This window comes from Geotrypetes seraphini, chromosome 18 (genome assembly GCF_902459505.1).
Source record: "Geotrypetes seraphini chromosome 18, aGeoSer1.1, whole genome shotgun sequence".
NCBI lineage: Eukaryota > Metazoa > Chordata > Amphibia > Gymnophiona > Dermophiidae > Geotrypetes > Geotrypetes seraphini.
The window spans coordinates 38,807,977-38,835,369 of NC_047101.1; the positions used below are offsets into that span (position 1 = coordinate 38,807,977).

Genomic DNA, 27,393 nt, shown 5'->3' on the forward strand with positions numbered 1-27,393 from the left:
TGATGTAGTTTGCCATGTACACTTTAATACAATTTTTATTTGTATACTGCCAATACCTCCATGAGGTTTACATAAGAAATTATGGTGATACAAACGAAAAACTAGTGTTACAATATTTAGGAATTATTAGTAACAAATTCATTAAAATCGATAGGTCTTTAGGTCTTTTTCGAAACATTTCAAATTAGATTGCTGGTAAAATATTAGTTGGTAATGCTTTCCACAGTTTTGCTGCTTGATATGATCAGTTTCTTATGGCTTGTTTAGCTGTACAATTCTGTACCACCCATCTTGTCTCCATTTATATATCTGCACTTGGCCCCTCAGCTATAAAATAATCTGTATTATAAGAAGGCATTAGTGTCATATCTACATTATTTGAATGTTCTAATGCGTGCTTATTAGGTGTTTCATAAGTATTATGCTGACATTGTATTATATCTCTCTTATTTGAATTTCAGTGTTGTTAAATATGTAGATTTTTGATACTGTTTCATGATAGTCCTATTACTAAGTTTCAATTTGCTGATTTTGAGTTGACCTCATTTATTGTATTTAATGTTTATATTTGGTCACTTTACTATTTTTATGCTGTTAACAAAGTGGTAAGTTTCATGTTGAACTGTAATTGCTGTTCATCACCTTGGGTGAATCTCTTCATAAAGGCACTTAATAAGCCCCAATAAATACAATAGTTTTTTTTTTTAGTTTAGTTTTATTACTTGGAAGAAAAAATAGCCGACACGGTAAAATCGGGAGACAAAACATTTTTTAGATATATTAGTGATAGGAAGAAGTGAAAAAGTGGCATTGTGAGTGAAGGGGAGGAATATGTAGAAGCTGATAAAGAAAAAGCCGATTTGCTTAACAAATATTTCTGTTCTGTGTTCTCGGCTGACGCGCCAGGAGCGGGACCACAGAAGACAAACATGAATAGGGATGCAAGAGTAATAGACCCTGATTGATTTTCAGAGGGTTGTGTTTGTGAGGAGCTAGCTAAAATAAAGGTAGACAAAGCAATGGGACCGGATGGTGTACATCCTAGGGTGCTGAAGGAACTTAGGGAAGTTTAGGTAGCTCCACTGACTGACCTTTTAAACGAGTCTCTAGAGTGGGGGTTGGGCGGATGTGGTCCCTCTCCACAAAAGTGGAAGTAAGGAAGAAGTAGGGAATTACAGGCTGATAAGTCTGACTTTTGCGGTAAGCAAATTAAAGGAAACACTTTTAAAACAGAGAATGGTCAAGTTTCTGAAATCCTGTGGATTACAGGACCGGAGGCAACATGGATTTACTAGAGGTAGGTCTTGTCAGACAAATCTGATCAATTTCTTTGACTGGGTTACCAGAGAATTGGATAAAGGATGTACCCTAGATGTGGTGTATTTAGATTTTAGCAAAGCCTTTGACAGTGTTCCACACAGACGTCAAATAAACTGAGTGCCCTCAGGATGGGTCCTAAAGTGATGGGCTGGGTCAAGAACTGGTTGAGTGGAAGGCAACAGAGGATGAGGACTGGAATATTCCGTCTGCAGAATTGGAAAGAAGTAGGGAGATTGTGGATGCCTTTCAAGAGGCTCTGCTCAGACAAATGGTGACGGAACCCACAAGGGAAAAAGCGATATTGGATTTGGTCCTCACAAATGGAGAGAGTATCTCTAATGTTCGAGTGGGTGCTCACCTGGGAAGTAGCGATCATCAAACGGTTTGGTTTGATATAACGGCTAAAGTGGAGAGCGGCCGCACAATACTTAAGCACCCAGACACACAGGCCAGCCAGATCGGGACCAGCGTGGGAGCCCTGCTCCGCCCCCCCCGATCCAGCCGGAGGACTCACTTCAAAGGGGCCCAGCGCCAGCACCCAGACACACAGGCCAGCCAGATCGGGACCAGCGTGGGAGCCCTGCTCCGCCCCCCCCGATCCAGCCGGAGGACTCACCTTAAAAAGGCCCAGCGCCAGCACCCAGACACTCAGGCCAGCCAGATCAGGACCAGCGTGGGAGCCCTGCTCCGCCCCCCCTGATCCAGCCGGAGGACTCACTTCAAAGGGGCCCAGCGCCAGCACCCAGACACACAGGCCAGCCAGATCGGGACCAGCGTGGGAGCCCTGCTCCGCCCCCCCCCCCCCGATCCAGCCGGAGGACTCACCTTAAAAAGACCCAGCGCCAGCACCCAGACACACAAGCCAGCCAGATCGGGACCAGCGTGGGAGCCCTGCTCCGCCCCCCCCGATCCAGCCGGAGGACTCACCTTAAAAAGGCCCAGCGCCAGCACCCAGACACACAGGCCAGCCAGATTGGGACCAGCGTGGGAGCCCTGCTCCGCCCCCCCCCGATCCAGCCGGAGGATTCACTTTAAAAAGGCCCAGCGCCAGCACCCAGACACACAAGCCAGCCAGTCCGGACCAGCGTGGAAGCCCTGCTCCGCCCCCCCCGATCCAGCCGGAGGACTCACCTTAAAAAGGCCCAGCGCCAGCACCCAGACACACAGGCCAGCCAGATCGGGACCAGCGTGGGAGCCCTGCTCCGCCCCCCCCCCCGATCCAGCCGGAGGATTCACTTAAAAAAGGCCCAGCGCCAACGGCGCGCTGCCGTTCGGCGCGCCAACAAAGGCGCACGACAAAGGCGCCTGAGCGCCTTCGTGGAGCGCCTGCATCCCAGAGACCAGATCACCTGAACTCCTTATCTCCTGTCGACCTCCAAGTCAGGTAACAGCTTCATATCACAGCTTCTCACACCGTTAATCTGTTATTGCATCTTGTATTTAATTGCCCAGTCTTAACTTGTTAAGTCTCTACCTCGCTGTCTACCTGTCTCGACAGCAAACAAATTTCTGACTCATAAGAACATAAGAACATAAGCAATGCCTCTGCTGGGTCAGACCTGAGGTCCATCATGCCCAGCAGTCCGCTCACGCGGCGGCCCAACAGGTCAGTACCTTCACTTTCTGTACCACCACCCATACGCTATTTTGTTAAATCAGTGCATTAACATGTTAACCCCTCATCACAGCATGTGGTTACTTCTTATTATCTTATACTTACTTAGTTCAAAAAGCAAGGCAACCTCCCCACCCTTTCTTCTCCCTCCCCCCACCCCCTTCTCTATTCGTACCTTCATGCCCAAACCCCCCCCCTACCCTTACCAAGGCTCCCCTCGATATCCAGGAGATCCCAATCCTAACCACTTTCCACAGACCTTCCAGATTCTACACCAAAAAAACCAGAGTACTAAAAAACATAGCTCCCTCCCATCCCACCCCCTCCACCCCCCTAATCTATGCTAGCCTCAGAGGTTCCTACCTTAACATAAGATCTATGAGGAACAAATCCCAATTAATCCACGACTGGCTCACCGACACCAACCCTGACTTCGTCTTACTAACAGAGACTTGGCTACTCTCAGATGAAGACATTACCATCCAAGAATGCCTCCCCCCCAACTTCAATATTCTCTCCTTAGCAAGAGAAAGAGGCAGGGGAGGGGGTCTGGCTGTAATCCTCAAAGACAACTTAAACGGCTCCATGCTCAGCTCTAAATCCTCCCCCACCTTGGAAATCCTCTCTCTAAAGCTACAATCAGAACGGCTAGTCGACTCCCTTACTATCATCCTGACATATATTCCACCCAAAAAATGGTCAGCAGCCAAAGAAGAATTTCAGGAATTCCTGTTAACCAATTCACTTTCCGGTCCTCACAACCTCTTATGCGGCGACCTCAACCTACATTTAGAGAATACAGATCTACCTGAACCCACCGAATGCTGGTCCTTTCTAACCTCCCTTAGCTTTCCTCACTCCCCCCCAATATCAACCCACACAAAAGGCCACCAATTGGACATTGTATCACTGACCAATTCACATTCAACAAATCCTACGATCCGACTGATATCAGAAACCTGGTCAGACTCACTTTGGTCTGACCACAAAATATGCAACTTCGAGTTGGAATGGCAACAGACATCAAACACGAAGAAAGCTAAACACAAACCCACTTTATTTAAAACAAGCAGAGGCAAACTCAACCCTGTAGAATTCTGGTCTCACTATGACATTATCCACAACCACGACGAGGCCGTTATATCGTTATACCAACCTCTTCATGAACTCCTGGATTTCCACCAGCACCCAAATCCTGACCGAAATGGCCCCACTGAAGAAAAGAAGGTTCAGACCTAGAAACCTATCGGGCTGGTTTGACTCAGAGCTCCTTGGGATAAAGAGAGAATTAAGAAGATTAGAAAGGAAGTGGACAAAATTAGGTACACCAGAATCCAGAGATGCCTGGCGCCAAAAACTAGCTAACTACAAAAACACCATCTCTAAAAAGAAAAAAACCTTCTACGCCAACATTATAGGCAACACCTCCTTAAACAGTAGCAAACTATTCAAACTAGTCAACAACCTATTCGACACCCATCCCTACACAAACCCAGAAGATTCCACGATCACAGCACACGACCTGGCCGATTTCTTCAACTCAAAAATATCTAAATCAAGGCTTGCCCTCCCAAACACACAAGACGCCCACTGGAACTACACCATCCTCCAGGACCCTGACTCCTCTTCTAAAGCCGACATGAGCTGGATCAACTTCAAGGAAACTGACTGGCTAACGTTCAGCAAATATTACAATAAATATACAAAATCTTACTGCAAATTAGACCCCTGCCCCCCTAACATGATGAAATCTGCCCCCATTAGCTTCAAAACCAACCTTCTAACCTGGATCAACCTACAATTATCCGTTGGGAAATTCCCAGAAGACCTAGGCCAAATTATTATTACCCCTATAAAAAAGAACAAAAAAGAAGCAACCAACAACATATCAAACTACAGACCCGTCGCAAATATCCCTCTGGCTGCCAAATTAATGGAAGGCCTGGTAAATGCTGACCTAAACTACCACTTAGACAAATTCAACCTACTACATACCAACCAATCTGGTTTCAGACCCGGCTTCAGCACCGAAACTATAATGGCCTCCCTGCTAAACTTCCTACACTCCCTTCTCAGTCAAGGCTCCAACATTTTGATCCTCCAACTGGATCTAAGCAGCGCCTTTGACCTAGTTGACCACTCCATCATGCTGAACTGTTTGAAGGCAATAGGCATCTCAGGAAACACTCTTACCTGGTTCCGGGGATTCCTCGAACTCAGGTCCTATCAAGTACTCAAAGACAATAATCTCTCCTTCAGCTGGAACAACAACTGCGGACTCCCCCAAGGCTCCCCGCTCTCACCGACCCTCTTCAATATCTACCTCATCTCATTGGGCCACCTATTACAGAGCTTAAACCTCACCTTCCACATTTACGCTGACGATATCACCGTCTTACTTCCATTATCCGATATTTCACCGAATTTCATCATTCACCTATTCAATATCCTAAACCAAATAGAACTTTGGATGAAGGCCTACAAACTCAAACTGAACACAGAAAAAACCAAATTTTTCCTAGCCTCTCCCAACGAGCAGATAAAAGACAACAAGATTCACGTAAATGGCAAAGACTACGAAATTGATCAATCTATTAAAATACTATTATTAAATACCCTTGACAGACACCTAACACTAGATAAACACACTGAGCTAATGTTCAAAAAATGTATCTCTACCCTCTGGAAACTTCGCACCATCAAAAAATTTTTCGACGAATCATCCTTCCGTCTATTAGTACAAGCCTCCATCCTGAGTACTCTGGACTACTACAACATCATATTTTTGGGAGCATACAAAAAGTCCCTCCACAAACTAAGATTAATCCAAAACACTGCCGTCCGTCTCATCTTCTGACTCAAGAAATGGGAACACATCTCTCCATATCTCCAAACACTCCACTGGTTACCAGTTGAATCCAGAATACTTTTCAAGTTTGCCTGCATCAGCTTCAAAGCGATATTCGGGATGCTACCATCTTACCTAGCGTCCCAATTCCTCACCTCCTGCCCAAAAAAGACCTCCCGCAGAACAAACCTCTTTACGTACCCATCCCTGAAATAATGTCACTACAAGAAGTACCTAAACAGAATGCTTTCCTTCCAGGCAGCCCAACTGAACACATGGCTAGCAAAACCAATACTCGAAGCCACATCATACGCTGACTTCAGAAAATCTCTGAAGACCCGTCTCTCCAACTCCACCCAATCTCTCCCCCCCCACCAGTTATAATCCTCCCTGAAAGTCCTCCCCCTCCCCTTTCCCCTTCCCCCAATGCTTATCCTGTACCTCTCTCACGCACATTGTAGATATCTAACTGTAAACAGCACTGATCTCTGTAACTGTCCATATTGTATCATATTGTATTGTATTGTATTGTATCGGGTCCTGTACCTTATTGTAAACATCCGATAACTGTTCCCTTGTTTCTATCTTGTACCTTATTGTAACACCCCTGTACCGGCTCCCTTTGTAGTATCCTGTATCAGATCGTAAACATCCTGTAACTGTTCTCTGTTAACATCTTGTACCATTGTAAACACCCCAGTACCTACTCATTTTGAATTATCCTGTATCCTACTGTTAACACTGTACTCTCTCCAGACACGACTTTCACTGTAAACCGCTTCGAACTTAGGGTATAGCGGTATATAAGAAATAAAATTATTATTATTATTATTATTATTATTATTAAAGTCCTAGATTTCAAAATGTACAGACTTTAATGCAATGGGAAAGTACCTGAAGAAAGAGCTGTTAGGATGGGAGGACATAAGAGAAGTGGAAAGACAGTGGTCTAAGCTGAAAAGAGCGATAAAAATGGCTACGGACCTTTATGTGAAGAAAATCAATAAAAACAAGAGAAAAAGGAAGCCGATATGGTTCTCCAACCTAGTGGCTGAGAAAATAAAGGCGAAAGAGTTGGCGTTCATGAAATATTAAAAAAACCCAAGAAGAGGAGAGCAGAAAGGACTACAGGGTGAAACTGAAAAAAGCCAAGAGAGAGATACGTTTGGCGAAGGCACAGGCGGAAGAACAAATGGCTAAAAATGTAAAAAAGGGAGATAAAAATTTTTTCAGATATATTAGTGAAAGGAGGAAGATAAAAAATGGAATTGCTAGGCTGAAAGATGCTGAGAACCAATATGTGGAGAGTGATGAGGAGAAAGCAAATGTGCTAAACAAATACTTCTGTTCTGTGTTCACAGAAGAAAATCCTGGAGAAGGACCGAGATTGTCTGGCAAAGTTACACGAGAAAATGGAGTAGATTCTGTGCCGTTCACGGAGGAGGGTGTTTATGAGCAACTTGAAAAACTGAAGGTGGACAAAGTGATGAGACCAGATGGGATCCATCCCAGGATACTAAGGGAGCTCAGAGAGGTTCTGGCGAGTCCTATTAAAGACTTGTTCAACAAATCTCTGGAGACGGGAGTGATTCCTGGGGATTGGAGGAGAGCGGATGTGGTCCCTATTCATAAAAGTGGTCACAGGGATGAAGCAGGAAACTACAGGCCGGTGAGCCTCACTTCAAATGTTGGAAAAATAATGGAAGTTTTTTCAAGTTTATTAGGATTTTATATACCGCCTATCAAGGTTATCTAAGCGGTTTTTACAATCAGGTACTCAAGCATTTTCCCTATCTGTCCCGGTGGGCTCACAATCTATCTAATGTACCTGAAAGAAAGGATAGTGTACTTCCTTGAATCTAATGGGTTACAGGATCTGAGGCAACATGGCTTTACAAAAGGTAAATCGTGCCAAACGAACCTGATTGAATTTTTTGATTGGGTGACCAGAGAGCTGGATCGAGAACATATGCTAGATGTAATTTACTTGGATTTCAGCAAAGCCTTTGATACAGTTCCTCATAGGAGGCTATTGAAAAAACTTGAAGGGCTGAAGTTAGGACCCAAAGTAGTGAACTGGGTCAGAAACTGGCTGTCGGACAGACGCCAGAGGGTGGTAGTTAATGGAAGTCGCTCGAAGGAAGGAAAGGTGACTAGTGGAGTCCCTCAGGGTTCGGTGCTGGGGCCAATCCTGTTCAATATGTTTGTGAGTGACATTGCTGAAGGGTTAGAAGGAAAAGTGTGCCTTTTTGCAGATGATACCAAGATTTGTAACAGAGTAGACACCGAAGAGGGAGTAGAAAATATGAAAAAGGATCTGCAAAAGTTAGAGGAATGGTCTAATGCCTGGCAACTAAAATTCAATGCAAAGAAATGCAGAGTAATGCATTTGGGGATTAATAATAGGAAGGAACCGTATTTGCTGGGAGCAGAGAAGCTGATATGCACGGACGGGGAGAGGGACCTTGGGGTTATAGTGTCCGAAGATCTAAAGGCGAAAAAACAGTGTGACAAGGCAGTGGCTGCTGCCAGAAGAATGCTGGGCTGTATAAAGAGAGGCGTAGTCAGTAGAAGGAAGAAGGTGTTGATGCCCCTGTACAGGTCATTGGTGAGGCCCCACTTGGAGTATTGTGTTCAGTTTTGGAGACCGTATCTGGCGAAAGACGTAAGAAGACTTGAGGCAATCCAGAGGAGGGCAACGAAAATGATAGGAGGCTTGCGCCAGAAGACGTATGAGGAGAGACTGGAAGCCCTGAATATGTATACCCTAGAGTGTGTCAAAGTCGGTCCTTGAGGGCCAGAATCCAGTCGGGTTTTCAGGATTTCCCCAATGAATCTGCATGAGATCTATTTGCATGCACTGCTTTCAATGCATATTCATTGGGGAAATCCAGAAAACCCGACTGGATTCCGGCCCTCGAGGAGGGACTTTGACACCCCTGCCCTAGAGGAAAGGAGAGACAGGGGAGATATGATTCAGACGTTCAAATACTTGAAGGGTATTAACGTAGAACAAAATCTTTTCCAGAGAAAGGAAAATGGTAAAACCAGAGGACATAATTTGAGGTTGAGGGGTGGTAGATTCAGGGGCAATGTTAGGAAATTCTACTTTACGGAGAGGGTGGTGGATGCCTGGAATGCGCTCCCGAGAGAGGTGGTGGAGAGTAAAACTGTGACTGAGTTCAAAGAAGCGTGGGATGAACACAGAAGATTTAGAATCAGAAAATAATATTAAAGATTGAACTAGGCCAGTTACTGGGCAGACTTGTACGGTCTGCGTCTGTGTATGGCCGTTTGGAGGAGGATGGGCAGGGGAGGACTTCAATGGCTGGGAGGGTGTAGATGGGCTGGAGTAAGTCTTAACAGAGATTTCAGCAGTTAGAACCCAAGCACAGTACCGGGTAAAGCTTTGGATTCTTGCCCAGAAATAGCTAAGAGGAAAAAAAATAAAAAAATAAAAATAAAAATTTTTAAATTGAATCAGGTTGGGCAGACTGTTTGGACCATTTGGGTCTTTATCTGCCGTCATCTACTATGTTACTATGTTACTATGATAGCTCTGAGGAAAGGGATGATACCAGTGGTGTGCCTCAAGGTTCTGTTCTTGGGCCTGTTCTTTTTAAGATTTTTATAAATGATATTGCTGAAGGGTTGTCAGGTAAGATTTACCTCTTTGCAAATGATACTAATATCTACAATAGAGTAAGAACATAAGCAGTGCCTCCGCCGGGTCAGACCATAGGTCCATCCTGCCCAGCAGTCCGCTCCCGCGGCAGCCCAAACAGGTCACGACCTGTCTGAATCACTAGAAGGGGCCCCCTTGCCACCTTGGTTTCCCATTGAGTCCTATCTTCCCATCGAAGTCCTAACCCTCCGGTCTTGCACATGCACAACCTGGTTGGGTTTCTATACTTATTACCTGGTTAGCTTTCTATACCTGTGTTACATCCCAGCACCTCTCTCAGTATCCCACGATCCCTTTATCCCTCAGGAATCCGTCCAATCCCTGTACCGTACTCTGCCTGATCACTTCCTCCGGTAGCGCATTCCAGGTGTCCACGACACTTTGGGTGAAAAAAAACTTCCTTGCATTTGTTTTGAACCTATCTCCCTTCAGTTTCTCCGAATGCCCCCTCGTACCTGTTGTCCCTTTCAGCCTGAAGAATCTGTCCCTATCCACCCTCTCTATGCCCCTCATGATCTTGAAGGTCTCTATCATATCTCCCCTGAGCCTCCTTTTTTCCAGAGAGAAGAGCCCCAGCCTATCCAACCTCTCGGCGTATGGGCAGTGTTCCAGCCCTTTTACCAGTTTCGTTGCTCTTCTTTGGGCTCTCTCAAGTACTGCCATGTCCTTCTTGAGGTACGGCGACCAATATTGAACGCAGTATTCCAGATGTGGACGCACCATCGCTCGATACAATGGCATGATGACTTCCCGCGTCCTGGTTGTTATGCCCCTCAGATAGTGTGAATAACATGAAGAAAGACCTGGCAAAGCTTGAAGAATGGTCTGAAATTTGGCAGCTAAAATTTAATGCTAAGAAATGCAAGGTCATGCATTTGGGTTGCAAAATCCCAAGAGAATGGTTACAGATTAGGAGGTGAAGAGCTTATGTGCACGACAGAAGAGCGTGTGATTGTATGTGATGATCTTAAGGTGGCCAAACAGGTTGAAAAGGTGACGGTGAAAGCTAGAAGGATGCACAGGGAGAGTAGGAAAAAGGAGGTATTGATGCCCCTAGATAAGACTCTGGTGAGACCTCATTTAGAATATTGTGTACAATTCTGGAGGCTGCACTTTCAAAAAGATATAAAAAGGATGGAGTCCAGAGGAAGGCTACTAAAATGGTATGTGGTCTTCATCATAAGGCGTATGGGGACAGACTTAAAGATCTCAATTTGTATACTTTGGAGGAACAGCGGAAGAGGGGAGAGTTTATTCGCAATTTTTATGCAGCTTAAGGGACTGCTGTGCTTGCTTGGAAAGGAGAAGACTTCAGTCTGCAGCTGGCAGGTATATCTTTTGGGGACCTGTGCAGCCAGCCTTCAGAAGATTTGTGGAGTTAAGGGTTCCAAGCCCTCAGCACTTGCTCGCTTCCTTGACTTGGTCAGGAGCTTGAGTGCAGACTTAGATATCCTTAGCGACCTTTGGGGGCACTGAGGGTGTTGGCTACAGTTTTGTCTCCCCCCTCTTTTCTGCAAATGTCACATCCCAGGGAGTAGAGGATCAGTCAGACTCTGAACAGACTGGCAGCCTGAAGATCTCGGTGTAGCAGTTGATTGGCAGCTTAAGGCAGAGAACCCCTCCAGATTCAGCTACACTTTAAAGGCTATAGCACATGGCCCCAGCACAAGGTTTGTGAGGATAGGCTGTGACAGCCTATGGGGAAAATAAGAGGGGGTGAGATCTTAAACTGTGTTTTGACTATTTCTGCAGTTTCTTTGGTCCCCCTCCTCTAAAATCCTTTGTTTTAAAATTTTTTGGTCAGACTTGAAGGCTAGAGAAACTGGGCCTCTTCTCTCTTAAGAAGAGGAGACTGAGAGGGGACATGATCGAAACATTCAAGATATTGAAGGGAATTGACTTAGTAGAGAAAGAGAGATTGTTCACCCTCTCCAAGGTGAAGAGAACGAGAGGGCACTCGTTAAAGTTAAAAGGGGAAAGAGTCCGTACAAATGTAAGGAAGTTCTTCTTCATCCAGAGAGTGGTAGAAATCTGGAACGCTCTTTCAGAGGCTGTTATAGGGGAAAGCACCCTTCAGGGATTCAAGAAAAGGTTAGATAAGTTTCTGCTGGACCAGAACATACGCAGGTAAGGCTAGACTCAAATAGGGCACTGGTCTTTGACCTAAGGGCCACCACGTGAGTGGACTGCTGGGCACGATGGACCACTGGTCTAACCCAGCAGCGGCAATTCTTATGTTCTTATATGATAGAGATGTTTAAATACTTAATGTAAATGCGCATGAGTCGAGTCTCTTTGATTTGAAAAGAAACTCTGCAATGTGAGTGCATAGTATGAAATTATGAGGTGATAGGCTCCGGAGTAATCTAAGGAAATACTTTTTTTACAGAAAAGGTTGGTAGATGCATGGAACAGTCTCCCAGAAGAGGTGGTGGAGTCAGAGACTGAATTCAAAAGGGCCTGGGATAGGCACGCGAGATCTCTCATAGAGAGAAAGAAATAATGGTTACTGGGGATGGGCAGACTAGATGGGCCATTTGGCCTTTATCTGCCATCATGTTTCTTTTTTTTTTTCTTCTTAGACCCCAATATTGAACCTTGGGGGAAAGGTCCACCTAAAGGGACTTTAAATTAAACAACAAGAAACAATAACAAAAAATGGCTTTAACGGATAGATTCCTCTCATATTATAACATCCATTAGTCCCTGATGATCTTTTTCATGTCTAGAAAGCTCCTAAGATGTTCTGGAACAAAAAAAGTATATTTCGTCCCCCAAGTATTTAATGAGGCATTTGCAAGGGTAAACCAATTGGAAAGTGGCTCCAAGATCTTTCGCTTCTTGCCTCATTATCAGAAACAATTTTCTCCTTTCTTGTGTCTCTTTATTAACATTGGGGTAAATCCATATATGCTGTCCCATAAAAGGAGCTTGAGTTTTATGGAAATAAAGCTTCAGTACAGCATTAAGATCTTGCTGAAACACAAATGAAATGAGCAAGGTAGCTCTTTCCTCAATTTTTGTACTAGATGTTTCCAAAATTTCTGAGATATTTCTTAATTCGAGTGGTTGAGGTAAAGGTCCTTGATTTACTGCTGGAGTTTCACTCCCTAATTTCTTAATAGGACCTGGTAAATTATAAATTTTATTCAAAGGAGGAATAAGTTCAGGAGCAAAACCCAGAATTTGAACCAAATAGTTCTTAAACAATTCAACGGAGGAAATTTCTGTCATCCTTGGGAAATTTAATAGTCTTAAGTTCAATCGTCGATTGTAATTCTCTAATTGCTTTATTTTCTTACTAGTCTTTAAGCCCGTTACATTAACGGGTGCTAGAATAGATGTGTGTGTCTTTCTTTCTCTCTCCCCTTGGCCGCTTTCTGTCTCTCTCTTTCCTCGGCTGTCAACCATCACCCCTTGCCTGTTCCACCTGTCCAGCAGTAGGCCTTCTCCCTTTCCTTTTACCTCCCCCTGTCCAGCAGCACTCCTTACCTGCTCCCCCTGTCCCTCTTCCCTGCTCCCCCTGTGCAGCAGCACTTCTTCCCTGCTCCCCAGTCACTCTTTCCTGCTCCCCCTGTCCAGCAGCACTTCTTCCCTGCTCCCCTGTTCCTCTTCCCTGCTCTCCCTGTCCAGCAGCACTCCTTATTTTCTCCCCCTGACCCTCTTCCCTGCTCCCCCTGCCCAGCAGCACTCCTTACTTTCTCTCCCTGACCCTCTTCCCTGCTCCCCCTGTCCAGCAGCACTCCTTACCTGCTCCCCCTGTCCAGCATGCGGCTCCTCTTCTTTAAAACAGCCTACCGGCTGTAACATTTGTTTCCTGTGTCTCTCTCTCTCCTTAGTGTTTTGTGATTTTTTCATTCTGTCTCTTTAGCCCCCTGTCCTTCTGTGAGTGTTTGTGTGTCTCTGTCCTTGTCCACTGTTGTTTGCATGTTTTTTTAAATCTCTGTTTAGTTCCTGATCCCCTGTTCGCGGATCTGAGTGTAGGGCCGTTTTGTAGGGCCAGGTCTGGCGGCGCCGTGTAGGGCGGAAGCGGGAGGAGGGACCTCAGCACCGGCCGGGCGGCTCGTGCCGCCGGCCCCCAGGAGCTCCCGGCCGGCGGCGGCGTGCCATGGTGCAGGAAGAACAGAGATCGGATCAGGGAACACGGGAGAGTCGGGTGAGAGCTGCTGCCCTCAGCTGTTTTTGTTTTTGTAGTTGAAAGCTGCCGCCGCCGCAATTAGGGTTCGCCGGCCACCAGCGCTCAGCCGCATCGTGAAAGCCGGGTGAGAGCGGCGACCCCCAGCTATGTATTTTTTTTTTAATTTGTATTTGAACGCCGCCGCCGCCGCAGCTCCTCTCTCGATCCTGGTGCAGTTCGAGAGAGGAGCCGGTACCATGCATTGAGAGCCAGGGGTGAGGAAGGCCGCCGCAGTTGTGTAAGTATTTTTTTTTTAATTTGAAAGCCGCCGCAGAACTATGGACAGTGAGAGGCGGGGCCGCGCATGCGCACTCGTTTTTTCACGACAGACCAGGGAACAGGTTTTTTTAGTGCGCATGCACGGCCTATCATTTTATTATATTAGATGTATTAAGAATTTGTCCTTAATCAATTGAACATTAACTTCTTTAAGAGCTTTTATTTCTTCATTGACAACCTGAAACTTAAATTAATTTTCATTTTTTATTTCATCAATTGTTTTTGCTAAAGAGTCTACCTTTTTCACTAAGGAAGATGTTTCCTGAACTGTTTTTTGTAACGTTCCGTCCATCCTCTGGATCACTTTCCAAATATCTAGCAGGGTCACCGCCGAGGGGGTCGAGAGAGTCAAACAACTGTCTTCCACCAAAGGTTGCATTTTATCCCCCCCGAATCCTTCTTCTGTCTTGCTTCCCTCACTGGAGACAACTCCCGCAGCCACTTCGGCATCGGTGCTTCTCTCCTGCACAGACGGCTCAGTTGCGGGGCACGGAGGTACTACCGGGTCAGGAGGTGAGAGAGAGACTTCCGGCTCTAGAAAGGCGCCCAAGTCCTGGGACGCCAACTCAAGCGAGCCTCGCGTTCCACCCTGGAGAGGAGTTCTAGCGGTAAAATCCAGCAAGGTATGCTGCAAGGGCATATAAGTTCCGGTCAGTGAGGGAACAGACCGAACTAAGCCCTTCCTTTTGGTGTGCGGCATTTTGTTGAGGAAAAAGAACAGAGACTCGCCGGCAACACGCTAGTCACGCCGCCATCTTGGATCACCCCACTTGTCTCTATGTTATATACTGTCTATCAATGGAGGTTGTCTAAGCGAATACATTTAGGTACTCAAGAATTTTTCTCTATCTGACCCAGCAAGCTCACAATCTACCTAGTGTACCTGGGGTAAGGGAGGGTTAGGTAATTTACTCGGAGTCATAAGAGCATAAGAATAGCCTTACTGGGTCAGACCAATGGTCCATCAAGCCCAGTAGCCTGTTCTCACAGTGACCAATACAGGTCACTAATACCTGGCCCAAACCCAAGGAATAGCAATATTCCATGCTACCGATTCGGAGCAAGCAGGGGCTTCCCTGGAGCTATTGGATTTTTTTAAGGGTTGACTCTACAAGCAACAACTGATGGTGTGGACAGGATATTTTTCGTGGAGCTATAGTGACAGAAAAAGGAGTCTCCCAATTTTTGAAGAGCGCGTCCTTGAGGAGACCATGTAAGGGCAACTTAAGCAGCAACTTAGGAGGCTCATTGAAATCTAAAATAGTCACAGGGAGCTGCGCTGGGCTTGAAAACATAACCTCAGGGTGCTGAGATTGTAGCTCTAATCCAGGGGTGTCAAAGTCCCTCCTCGAGGGCCGTAATCCAGTCGGGTTTTCAGGATTTCCCCAATGAATATGCATTGAAAGCAGTGCATGCACATAGATCTCATGCATATTCATTGGGGAAATCCAGAAAACCCGACTGGATTCCGGCCCTCGAGGACCGACTTTGACACCTGTGCTCTAATCACTAGGCCACTCCTCTCTCTAGTGTACAGAGTCTGTTCAAAAAGTTCCAGGACTGATTTTATAAAAATTTATTAAACAATCTTACAACTTATTCCATTGGGTCCCCTTCCCTACGTATACACTTTTCTCAATCTCATTTCTACTTCTGGAAACAGTCCTTAAACACATCTTCAATTTTGCTTTATGTCTTCAATGGTGTCAAATCGCTTTCCTTTCAGCTACTGTGCTCATCTCCCTTAACATGTATTCAGTCCTACACGCAGTACATAGGAATTATCTCACTCTTACCGTTCATCCTTTCAATCGGTTGTTCTGTATATTTGCTATGTGTGAATTTGTAATTTTGTTACTATCCTTCCACTATGTATGTACTGAATGTATTTGTCCCATGCAACGAATGTATTGTATCTCTTGCTGCTATATTCATATTGCCTTATTGTTCACTTTGCTACTGTGCTCACCCCCTAAACATGTACTCAGTCCTACATGCAGCACCTAGGAATTATCTCACTGTTGCTGTTCTTCCTTTCAATCGGTTGTTCTGTATATCTGCTTTGTGTGAATCTGTAACTTTGTTGCTATCCTTCCATTATGTATGTAAAATTGTAACCCGTTCTGGGCTCTTCAGGGAAGACGGGCTAGAAAATTGACTAAATAAATAAATAAGAAGACAGCAGGGTCCAAGTCAGGAGAGTAAGGCGGCTGGAAAAGAACTTTCATTGCATTTTTTGCGCAAAATTCGTGAATTTTGCCAGCGGCGTGAGCAGGCATGTTGTCATGATGCAGGAACCACGACTGCTCCCTCCAAAGTTCGGGCCGCTTCCTCCTAATTCTCTCACGGAGTTGTTTCAACCCTTTCAGATAGTAATTTTGGTTGACAGTTTGTCCTTGTGGCAGAAATTCATAGTAAACACTGCAACTGTAAAAAAAACAAAAAACCTGTTAACATCACTTTGACGTTTGACCAAACTTGCCGAGCTTTTTTCGGTCTTGGCGATGCTTTGGTTCTTCATTGAGACAATTGAGCTTTGGTTTCCATGTCATAATTGTAGACCATGTCTCTTCACCAGTTATCACTTTATCAAGAAATGTTTTGTCTTCATTTGCCTGCTCAAGAATATTGGTTATTCTGGTCGTCGGTCATCAACCATAAAACAATGTTGTGGCATGAACCAATGGAGATGTTGCATTCCTCTGCCAATTCTCTAACAGTTAATCGCTGATTAGTATGCACAAGAACTCTCACTTGATCAACATGATCATTATCAGTTGATGTTGATGGTCTTCCAGTTTGTGAATCGTCTTCCACTGATTCATGACCACTTTTGAAGCGTGAATACCATTCAAAACACCTTCCACAATTCATGACATGTTCCCCATATGCCATTTTCAACATTTCATAAGTTTCTGTAGCAGTCTTAACCAATTTAAAACAGAACTTTACACTGTAGCGCTGCTCCTTGAGGTCACACATGATGAAAAATAGCCGATCACGAAAGCATACTTTCACAAAAACTGCTGTAGCTCAGAGACAAAAACAGACATAAACAAACAGAAAAAAGGAGGTTACTCATGATGTTTCAAGCTACTCAACGCCACCTAGTGCGTCTCCAAAGAACTTCCCATTGGCATGCAATTCAAACTGTCCTGGAACTTTTTGAACAGACGTCGTACCTAGACTTTCAGAAAGCTTTTGACAAAATCCCTCATGAGAGACTCCTGAGAGAATTAAAAAAAAAAACATGGAATAGGAAGCAATGTTCTATTGTGGATAAACCAACAGGGGGATAGAGCAACACTAAACCAGTAGCTCCCATGTTCTACAAAAAATAACTTTTCTCCATGAAATATGGTGCTACATAACATCCGATCAAAGCTATAGAATGCCACCTTTAGGCCAATGTTGACCTTTTAGATACCCTCTTACTTTACTATCCCCAGCTTAACCGATACACACCATTAAGATGAATGTATTCTCCTATCTGATCTGCAGTCTCAGGTGCAAGTCCCTTCTCTCTCAACATTTCATTCTTCACATCTTCCCATGATATCTGAAAGAAGGGATAGGAACTAATCAATTACCTGGAAAACAATCTGAAGCTCCTATAGTTTCCATGCTTGTATTATTGTGCAGGGTATTGTAAAAAAAAAAATTTTTAAGTCTTACACAGAAAACATGATGCTGCTGCACTGGTTCAATTCATCTTGCTGCATAACCCATAATACTCATGAGCATTATTTCTGGTAACATAGTAGAGGATGGCAGATAAAGCCCTGAATGGTCCATCCAGTCTGCCCAACTTTACCCTCTTTTTAAATTACTGATTTAATTTAAATTTTCTTTCTTCTTAGCTATTTCTGGGCCAGAACCCAGTAATGATAGGACTACTCATATACAATAATATCTGAACAAAAGAACCAAGAAGAAGCCAATTTCAGTTACAAACATAAGAACTGCCACTGCTGGGTCAGACCAGTGGCCCATCGTGCCCAGCAGTCCGCTCACGTGGCAGCCCTTAGGTCAAAGACCAGTGCCCTATTGAGTCTAGCCTTACTTGCATATGTTCTGTTCCAGTAGGATCCAACCTTGTCTTGAATCCCTGAAGGGTGCTCTCCCCTATAACAGCCTCCATAAGAGCATTCCAGATTTCTACCACTCTCTGGGTGAAGAAGAACTTCCTTATGTTTGTACGGAGTCTTTTCCCTTCTAACTTTAGCGAGTGCCCTCTCGTTCTCTTCACCTTAGAGAGGGTGAACAGTCTCTCTTTCTCTACTAAGTCAATTCCCTTCAATATCTTGAATGTTTCAATCATGTTCCCTCTCAGTCTTCTCTTCTCAAGGGAGAAGAGGCCCAAGTTTCTCTAGCCTCTCGTTGTATGGCAACTCCCCCAGTCCCTTAACCATTTTTGTCGCTCTTCACTGGACCCTTTCGAGTAGTACTATGTTCCTTTTCATGTACGGTGACCAGTGCTTGATGCAGTATTCCAGGTGGGGGCGTACCATGGCCCGGTATAACAGCACGATAACCTTTTCAGATCTGTTTGTGATCCCCTTCTTAATCATTTCTAGCAGCCAAGATGGAAAAAGCAGATATTCCCTTTTTTGCAAAACAGAAAATATGGGCCCCTCAAAGCTTCATACATCAAAGATAAGAGGCTTATTTACTAAGAGGCTTATTTACTAATGGTTACTGTAAGAAGCTATACAGCCTACAAGAAAAAACTGTTTCAGTAAATGGCTCAAATATACAAATTGCCCAATTGCCATTTCCTAAGACAAAAGCAGTATGGTTTATGTTTAATAAAATATTGATATACCATAATTCAATTAAAAAAATCAAAAGCAGTTCATAAACATTCTTAAGTAAAAGAGAAAAGAACTATAATAATCAACAAGAAAGGGACATGGAAGATAAAAACATTTCTTTAGAGAAAGAAAAAAACAACCAAAAACTCAGACAAATCAAGATTTCTTATTTTGTTTCATTTCTGTGATGAAAGAAAAAAAAAACCTGAATAATCTATTTTGGCCACCTTATAAATGTTTGGGGTTTTTTCCCCGACACACACACAAATTAGAAGTCATTCCACTTCGGCATGTTCTTCCTACTGTTCCTCCTCCCCCTCCTGTGCTGCCAAACCCCATGCCTTCTTAGCTGGTTCTTTAGTGATTCAGATGTGCATTTCAATTTCATTGCTGTTGATTCTAATGGTTGAATACCACTCCATTCCAACTGTAACAACCAGGTCATACACAGACACAGGTTGGAAAGGATTCCATGAGACATGCTCCACATACTTAAAGAGCTGCCCTGTGCAGGTTTTAGAATGAGAAGTTCTCATATGACAATGTGGACTGAGAACAGCAATAACTAGTTTGCATTACAGATTGGAATCTGACACCAGCAGTGACAGAATGCCCTTATTTGTCACTGTTTAGGGCAAATCTTTTACCTTGTCCAGTTTGTCCACACTAGAGCAAACTGATAGAAATTTATTTCTAGGGACATCACAAATTTCAAGTATGCCTTCCAGGATCCGTCTGTCGTTGACCTGGTAGCAAACAGAATCATGTCTTAGAAGCATGGATATCATTTTACTCTCTCTTTAAGCACACACAGGATTAATGTACAAAAATATACCTACTTGAAATGCCTCATGTGCCTCTAAATTTATAGAATACTGACACGTAGCTCAGTGGTATTCCATAAAACGCACACACAGCTTTAGGGTGGAATTCATCAAAGGGCGCTAATTGTATGCTAACAGCTAAAGATGGCCATTATGTTCCTATGGGCTTCTTTAGTGGTTAGTGTGCACTAACACGATTGCGTACACTAATGTGCTTAGTGCCCTTTGATGAATTCCCTCCTTAGTGTGTTATTGAAGATGAAGCATGAGCAGGGCTCCCGGTTACATACATAACTTACAGCATGTCTAGTGTTGCATTTAGGTCAGTGGTCTCTAATTTGTGGCCTGCCAGATACTATTTTGAGGCCCTCGGTATGTTTATCATGGTGTCAGGTCAAAAGCGTGCTGGGACAAAGGCGCGCGCAGACAACTGAGCGCAGCGCGGAGGCGTGCGCCGCAGAAAATTACAGTTTTTACAGCTCCGACGGGGGAGCCGTATCGCGCCGCGTTGTGGGGGCGTTGTAGGGGATTGTAACCCCCCACATTTTACTGAAAACTTCACTTTTTCCTTGTTTTTAGGGAAAAAGTTAAGTTTACAGTAAAATGTGGAGGGTTCCACTGTTCCCTCTAAGCTGAGCAGGAGTCCTCCACCCACAGTCTCACCAATAGAGGGTGCTGTTTTACTGTCACATTTTTCAATTGTGAGGGACAGGCAAGTTCTGCAGGACTCCAGGGAACATACCTGTCCTTAGCGACTGAAAATATTCCACCCCCTAGTGGTAGCAATGCAGCTGGAGGACACCTGCTCAGCTTAGAGGGACAACGCCGGCGCGATCTCTATTAAGTAAACTGGGGGGGGGTTCCCCAACAAAACCCCCCATCGGAGCCCCTAAACACTGTAATTTTCTTCGGCGCGCGCCTCCATCTTGCGCTCAGTTGTCGGCGCGCGCCTTTGTCTTTAGCGGGGTTGTCTATGAACCGTTTATCATAATCACAAAAGTAAAATAAAACAGTTTCTTGATCATACGTCTCTTTAGCTATAAATGACAATATTATTATTAAGACTTAGCCAAAAGGAAAGATTTATAAACTAGAAAGAGTTTTACCTCATGCAAAATTGTCATTTCTTTAATAAGACATGAACTATTTTTTTCTGAGGCCCTCCAAGTACCTACAAATCCAAAATGTGGCCCAGCAAATGGTTTGAGTTGGAGACCACCGATTTAGGTGTTAACATTCATAGCTTAAGCCTGGCATAAGTGGATGTGCCTAAATGCACTTATTCTGATAGTCTGTAATGGAATGTTTACATGCACTTGCTGCTATAGAACAGGCACACTACCTACTTATGTTTGGCGCACAGTTAGAAAATTGCTCCCCAAATGCCCTGAAATACACAAAAATGGCAAAACTTTTGCCATTGCCCCCAAATTCTATGAAAGCAAAATTTGGCGCCCATCCAACTTGAGAGCATGCACAATTTAACCGATGAGCCTATAAGTGCCAATAATTGGGTGCTAAGAATCAATTACTGGCGTTAATTGACAACAATTAGCATTTACACGCACATCTTGCTGAATGCTATTCTATAGATGTGTTGGCAAAGCCTTTACCAAGTAACTGAAAAGAGGGTGTGGCCACGGGAGGAGCATGGGCGGGTCAGAGATATTCACTAAAGATGTGCGTGGTATTGCAGAGTTCAGGAGATCTGCGCCTAATTTACATGCAAGGATTTACACCGGATTTCAGTTGGAGCAAATCATTGCGCCTAAAAGTTGGGCACAGATCCTGGTGCTACACACTATAAATGGTGAACAAACTGAAACACTATTTAGAGAATAGAGTTTAGTGTGCATTTCTTTTCTTGCTCACACTTGTGCACTGTTTACTGAATCTACCCCATAATTTATAAATGCACTTTTACATTGCCACTCTGCTGGAACTATGCCCCTGGGATTGCATATGTACCACGTACATACTTCCCCCAAATTCTATAAATGGTGCCTAAAGTTATGCGTGTACAATGGTGCGGGTAGCCAATGCACTTGCACAACTTAATTAACAGCCCTAATGGGTGCCAATAATTGGCAATTAACACATCATAATTGACACTAATTGGAGTTAATTGAAAGTTACATGCACAGCTTGGTAGGCACATAGCACAAAGTGTTATTCGTCATGTCCACAGCGCGCATAGAAAAGGGAGCATGTTTAGGAGCGGATTGCAGGCATTCTTTTGAGTTATGCACAACTTTATCACTTATGCATCGATATGTGCGCAATTTAGACGCAGGCATTTAGATAAAGTTTTCCTTGGCTTAAAATGGCTGTGCCTAAAAGTTACGATGCATACCGGCGCTAAGCATGATTCTATAAGATGTGCATAACTTTTATAGAATCGCACTTAGGGGTCCTTTAATTAAGGTGCGTTAAAGATTAGCACATGCTACATGCCAAGGTGCCCATATAATTGATGCCTTGCTAAATTGGTTACTGAGCCTTAGTAAAAGGACTAGAGAATGACGCGGGGACAAATTTTTCTCCATCTCCGCGGGAACTCATTTTCCCGGCCTGGCCCACGAGTTCTTTTCCTGTCTCTGCCCCATTCCTGCAAGCTCTATCCTCATCTGCACAAGCCTCAAACACTTTAAAATCCTAAGTAGCAACATTCTAGAGCTGAGATTGTGATGTCATAATGCCTCATTCCACCAATGCCTGAGCTCCGTCCTCATCTGCACAAGCCTCAAGCACTTTAAAATCATAAGTAGTAACATTCTAGAGCTGAGATTTTGATGTCATAATGCCTCATTCCACCAATGCCTGAGCTCCGTCCTCATCTGCACAAGCCTCAAGCACTTTAAAATCATAAGTAGTAACATTCTAGAGCTCAGATTGTGATGTCATAATGCCTCATTCCACCAATGCCTAAGCTCCGTCCTCATCTGCACAAGCCTCAAACACTTTAAAATCCTACGTAGCAACATTCTAGAGCTCAGATTGTGATGTCATAATGCCTCATTCCACCAATGCCTAAGCTCCATCCTCATCTGCACAAGCCTCAAACACTTTAAAATCATAAGTAGCAACATTCTAGAGCTCAGATTGTGATGTCATAATGCCTCATTCCACCAATGCCTAAGTTCCATCCTCATCTGCACAAGCCTCAAACACTTTAAAATCCTACGTAGCAACATTCTAGAGCTCAGATTGTGATGTCATAATGCCTCATTCCACCAATGCCTAAGCTCCGTCCTCATCTGCGCAAGCCTCAAACACTTTTAAAATCATAAGTGTTTAAGGCTTATGTGGTTAAGGCAGAGCTTATAGGAATGGGACAGCAACAAAACTCATAGGGACGGGATGGGGAAATTGAGTTCCTGCGAGGACGGGGATAAAATTTGTCCCTGTGTCATTCTCTAAAAAGGACCCCTTAGTGCTGTACTAGTTGGCGCTGATTTTTTAACTGACATATATACACAGAATTGGGCCCTCTCTGTGTATATGATCATGCAATCTTATAAAAGCATGTAAAATAATCTCTAATGGAAGAAACATTTACAAAAATCTATCCCTCAGAAGAATAAGTTGTAGATAAAAGAGTTTAATACAAAACTGCAAAGAGAGCCGTCAAAGCAGGGATCTGCAATTCAGGTTCAGCAACAGATCTTGATGTTTGATGCTTTTCATCAAGTCTTGAGTTTACCTTAATAAGAAAGTCTCCCAGCTGCAGCTCACTAAGGATCTCATGTATAATCTTCACACACTCAGCATCAGGAATCATGGGATCATACTTGCCAGCAATGTCAAAATCCTGGGACAAAGACAAAAGGAAGAGTTTCTATTAGTGCTGCCTGATTTAGGAAAAAAAATTTGATTCAATTTGATTCAACCTATTGAAATTGATTTTTCAATTCGATTTTCCTGCCCAGTTGGGTGGTTTTTTTACCCAAACATCCTGGTGGGTTTATTTTATAGCCTCTTCACCCCCTTTGCCCTCTCCTACCCACACTGGCGCTGTGGTGTAAACAAAATAAACAAACAAAAAAAGAGTTTTCCTCTCTCTGATGAATCCTAGCTCACATTCACGATCTAACACCAGCTCTGGGAAGATATACATTTCAAATCTGACATATTGTAATCATAGAACAGAAAATAAAATTATTTTTTCTACCTTTTGTTGTCTAGTCATTATTCAAATCATGTTGGTCCCAGGCTCTGGTTGTCTTCTGATCAGGGTCTCCTTCTTTCTTCTTTCTCTGTGCCCACCCTTGAAGGCCTGCATGTTCCACCAGCTTTCCTTGAAGGCCTGCTCCCCCCCTCCCAAAGGCCAGCATGTTCCCCCAGCTTCCCTTCGGCTTGCCCCCCCCCCGAAGGTCTGCATGTTCTCCCCTCCGAAGGTCTGCAAGTTCCCCCAGCTTCCCCGCTCTTACCTTAAGATAATACGGCAGCTTGCAGGATCCCCAATGCTGTAGCGATCCTTGCAGCTGCCGTCATCATCAGCGGCACGTTCCCTCTGCCGCGATCCTGCCCCTGATAATGGCAGCTGAAGGATTGCTCTAAGGATCGCTATAGCACCGGCGATCCTGCAGGCTGCCATATTATCTTAAGTTTAAGTTTATTTTAATTTGATAAATCACTTAATTTAGGTTTTACTAAGTGAGTTACAGTATATAAAAAATAACATATTTTGACATAATGTTTAAAAAGTTTAAACAATGGTTATGTTTAAAAAATGTTTAAACAGTAATTATAACTGAAAGACATACAGGTACATTAGGAGAAAAAAAAGGTATAACTACAAACCCCCCCAAAAAAAAAAAAAAAAAAAAAAACAACAAAAAAAAATATTAGGAGGAGGAGGGTAAAAATATCAGAGGTGAAGTAAAAAAATTTGATGAACATAATTAAATTAGATTGAAGGCATCTTTAAATAAGAAGCTTTTTAAATTCCTTTTAAATTGGCTCAGATTGTTTTCCTCTCTTAATTGTTGTGGCGCTATTACCGAAAACATATCTTGTTGACGGGTTCCAATAATTTTCAAGGAAGGAACTACTAAGAGTTTTTGGCTAGTTGACCTAAGAGAGCGTGATGTGTTATACGGAATAAGTACTTTACTAATAAATTGGGGTTCATTAGTGTCAAGGGTTTTGAATGTTAAGGTAAGAGCAGGGAAGCTGGGGGAACATGCAGTCCTTCGGGGGGGATGCAGGCCTTCGGAGGAGGGGGGCAGGCCTTCCCGACTAATCCTCCCCCCTCGCTCCCTAAAGCAGCAGCGGAAGTGGACAGCCAGCAAGAGGCAGCGCTGCCGCTCCTGCTTTAGGAAGGCACTGGGAGGAGGGTCAGTCACCGAATCGGGAGGCCGATTTTTTTTTTTTTTTTTTTAAATTAAGCAAATCGATTCACCTGATTCGAATTGGTGAATCGATTTGAATCAGAAATCAGGCAGCACTAGTTTCTATAACTAGAGCTTCTGATTTTAAAGTTTTAATTGACACACACTGATTAAATTCTCCAAGCCTCCTCCTCCCCCCAAAAAAACCCTTAATAGGCGTTTTTCATATTCTCAGAAAATCCTTAGTTAGCTGGAAAATAAACACCTACATTTACAATTTATGAACCTCTAGGATTAGACGTCCATTGTCCTATCCTACTTCTTTCTTCCTTTTAATAATAAAACTTTAACATACGATACAGAAAATACATACAAATCTGCTTGTTCACCAAATTTTCATAGAAAACAGAAATCATTCTGAAAAATATCGCACAAACAATTCAGGTTTTAGCAATTTCCTAAAACTTAATAAAGTGGAAGCTTTCTTCACTTCAAGTGGTAAAGTATTCCATAACAATGCACCTTGAACTGCTTAGCTGAACCGACTATCCCCTCTAGAATGAGACTCCAGACAGTAATGTGATATGAAAGTATGAAGTTCTGAACAGAAGACCAGGTGGCTGTTTTACAGATGTTCTCAATGGGAATGGAACGTTAAGTGAGCTACTGAAATTACTGTGACACTACCTTCCTGTGGTAGGCCAGCCGGAGCACAGCAAAATGAGATGCAGTCCACAAACTATGTAATCATATGCACCATATGCTTGGAACAAGCTGCCCGAATCCCTATGGCAGGCTCTGTCTCTGGCAGTGTTCAAGGCCCATTTAAAAGCTCACCTCTTTGAGAGTGCTTTTGACTCCTAACTCCTCTTCACTTTGGGTTCTGCATCCCTAACCTCTATGTCATGTCTTATCTGTCCAAGTTAGATTGTAAGCTCTTCCGAGCAGTGACTGTCTATAAATGTCAAAATGTACAGCGCTGAGTACACCTTTCAGCACTATATAAGTGATAAGTAGTAATCTAATGTGTGGAGTGTTGCTTCTTCAGGATGAAAGTGTGGTCTTGGGAAGAAGACAGGTAGAACAATAGACTGGTTGAGGTAAAGAGACTACCTTTGGAAGGAATTGTGGATGAGTGCGAAGAATAACTATCATGATTGAAAGTTGTGTAAGGTGGATCTGATATTAGTGCTTGTAGTTCACTAAGACAGTGTACAGAAGTGATACAGATTAATAAGACTGCCTTCCAAGTAAAGTATTTACCGTAAATAGCGTAGACACAAGAGGCTCAAATGGAGATGTCAAAGTGATGAGAACATTTAGGTTCCAAGAAACTGGAGGAGGTTTGATTGGAAGTTTTGCATTCATGAACCTTTTCATGAACCGAGAAACCAACGGGTGTGTAGGCAGAGGTTTGTTGTTGAAGGATACATGAAAGATACTGATAGTACTAAGATGAACATGTGCGGAAGTGATTTTTAGAGCAGTGTCGGATTGATGGAGAACGTAATCCACTACTTATGGCCAAGGGAAGTGTCTGGAGATAAATCCTGCAGGCAAAACCAGAGGGTAAACTGTGTCCATTTGAAGCAGTAGTATCACTGTGTGGCAGTTTTCCTGGAAGTGTCTACAATGGCTGACACTGGAGCAGAGAGAAGGAAATTATCTATGCGTTGAAGTCAGGCACCAGGCTGTGAGACGCAGACACTGTAGATTGGGATGCAGAAGGGATCCAAGTCAAGAGAGTTGGAAAGATTTGTAATGGAAGTGGTTCCCTGATGCTGAGTTAAAGAAGAAAAGGGAACCAGGGTCGTCTTGGCCACCATGGCAATATGAGAATCATGGTGGCTAGTTCCTGCCGCAGCTTAAACAGAGGTTTCCCTATCAGGGATATTGGAAGACATAGATATAGAAGCTTGGTTGTCCAGTTTAGGAGAAATGCATGCGACTCTAGATGATGAAGAAAATTCAGATGGGAGTAGAAGGGTGGAAGTTTGTGATTGTTGGGAGATACAAACAGGACTATCTGTGGAGTTCCCCAATTGGAGATTTGATGCAATGTAGACAAACTGAGTGATCACTCGTGAGGTTGAAATAATCTGCTTAATCTGTCTGCTGAAGCATTGTTTCCCTGCTATGTAAACAACTTTTAGGAAAATGTTGCATGGAATCGGCCTAGACCAGATCTACATCGCCTCCTAGCAGACAGAACAAGAGCTTGTACCTCCCTGCTTGTTTATATAGTACATGACTACATGATTGTCTGTTTTGAGTAGAATTACTTGATTCAGGAGGCGATCTTGAAAAGTAAGAAGGGCATTGCAAATGGCTCAAAGCTGCAAGAGATTGATATGGAGGAATCTTTCTTGAGGACTCCAGGAATCTAAGTGTGAGCTCCCCATCAAGGTGAGCTCCCCATGCATATATAGAGGCATCTGTCGTTAGTATCTTTGGATGCGGAGGAATGTAGAGTAGGGGACTTCTGGAGATATTGGTGG

General features: G+C 43.7%; 1 protein-coding gene across 3 annotated transcripts in view; it reads right to left on the reverse strand.

The window, feature by feature from the left end:
- The window catches only part of LOC117351711 (histidine--tRNA ligase, cytoplasmic-like), a 63,924-nt gene that overhangs the window by 12,498 nt on the left and 24,033 nt on the right, over nt 1-27,393 (reverse strand). For all 3 annotated transcript variants that reach the window (XM_033927444.1, XM_033927443.1, XM_033927442.1), the window contains 3 exons: nt 23,266-23,373; nt 19,386-19,484; nt 17,390-17,483 (listed from right to left, as the gene is read on the reverse strand). In XM_033927444.1, coding sequence (XP_033783335.1) covers nt 17,390-17,483; nt 19,386-19,484; nt 23,266-23,373 — 301 coding nt within the window. The remainder of the gene's footprint in view (nt 1-17,389; nt 17,484-19,385; nt 19,485-23,265; nt 23,374-27,393) is intronic.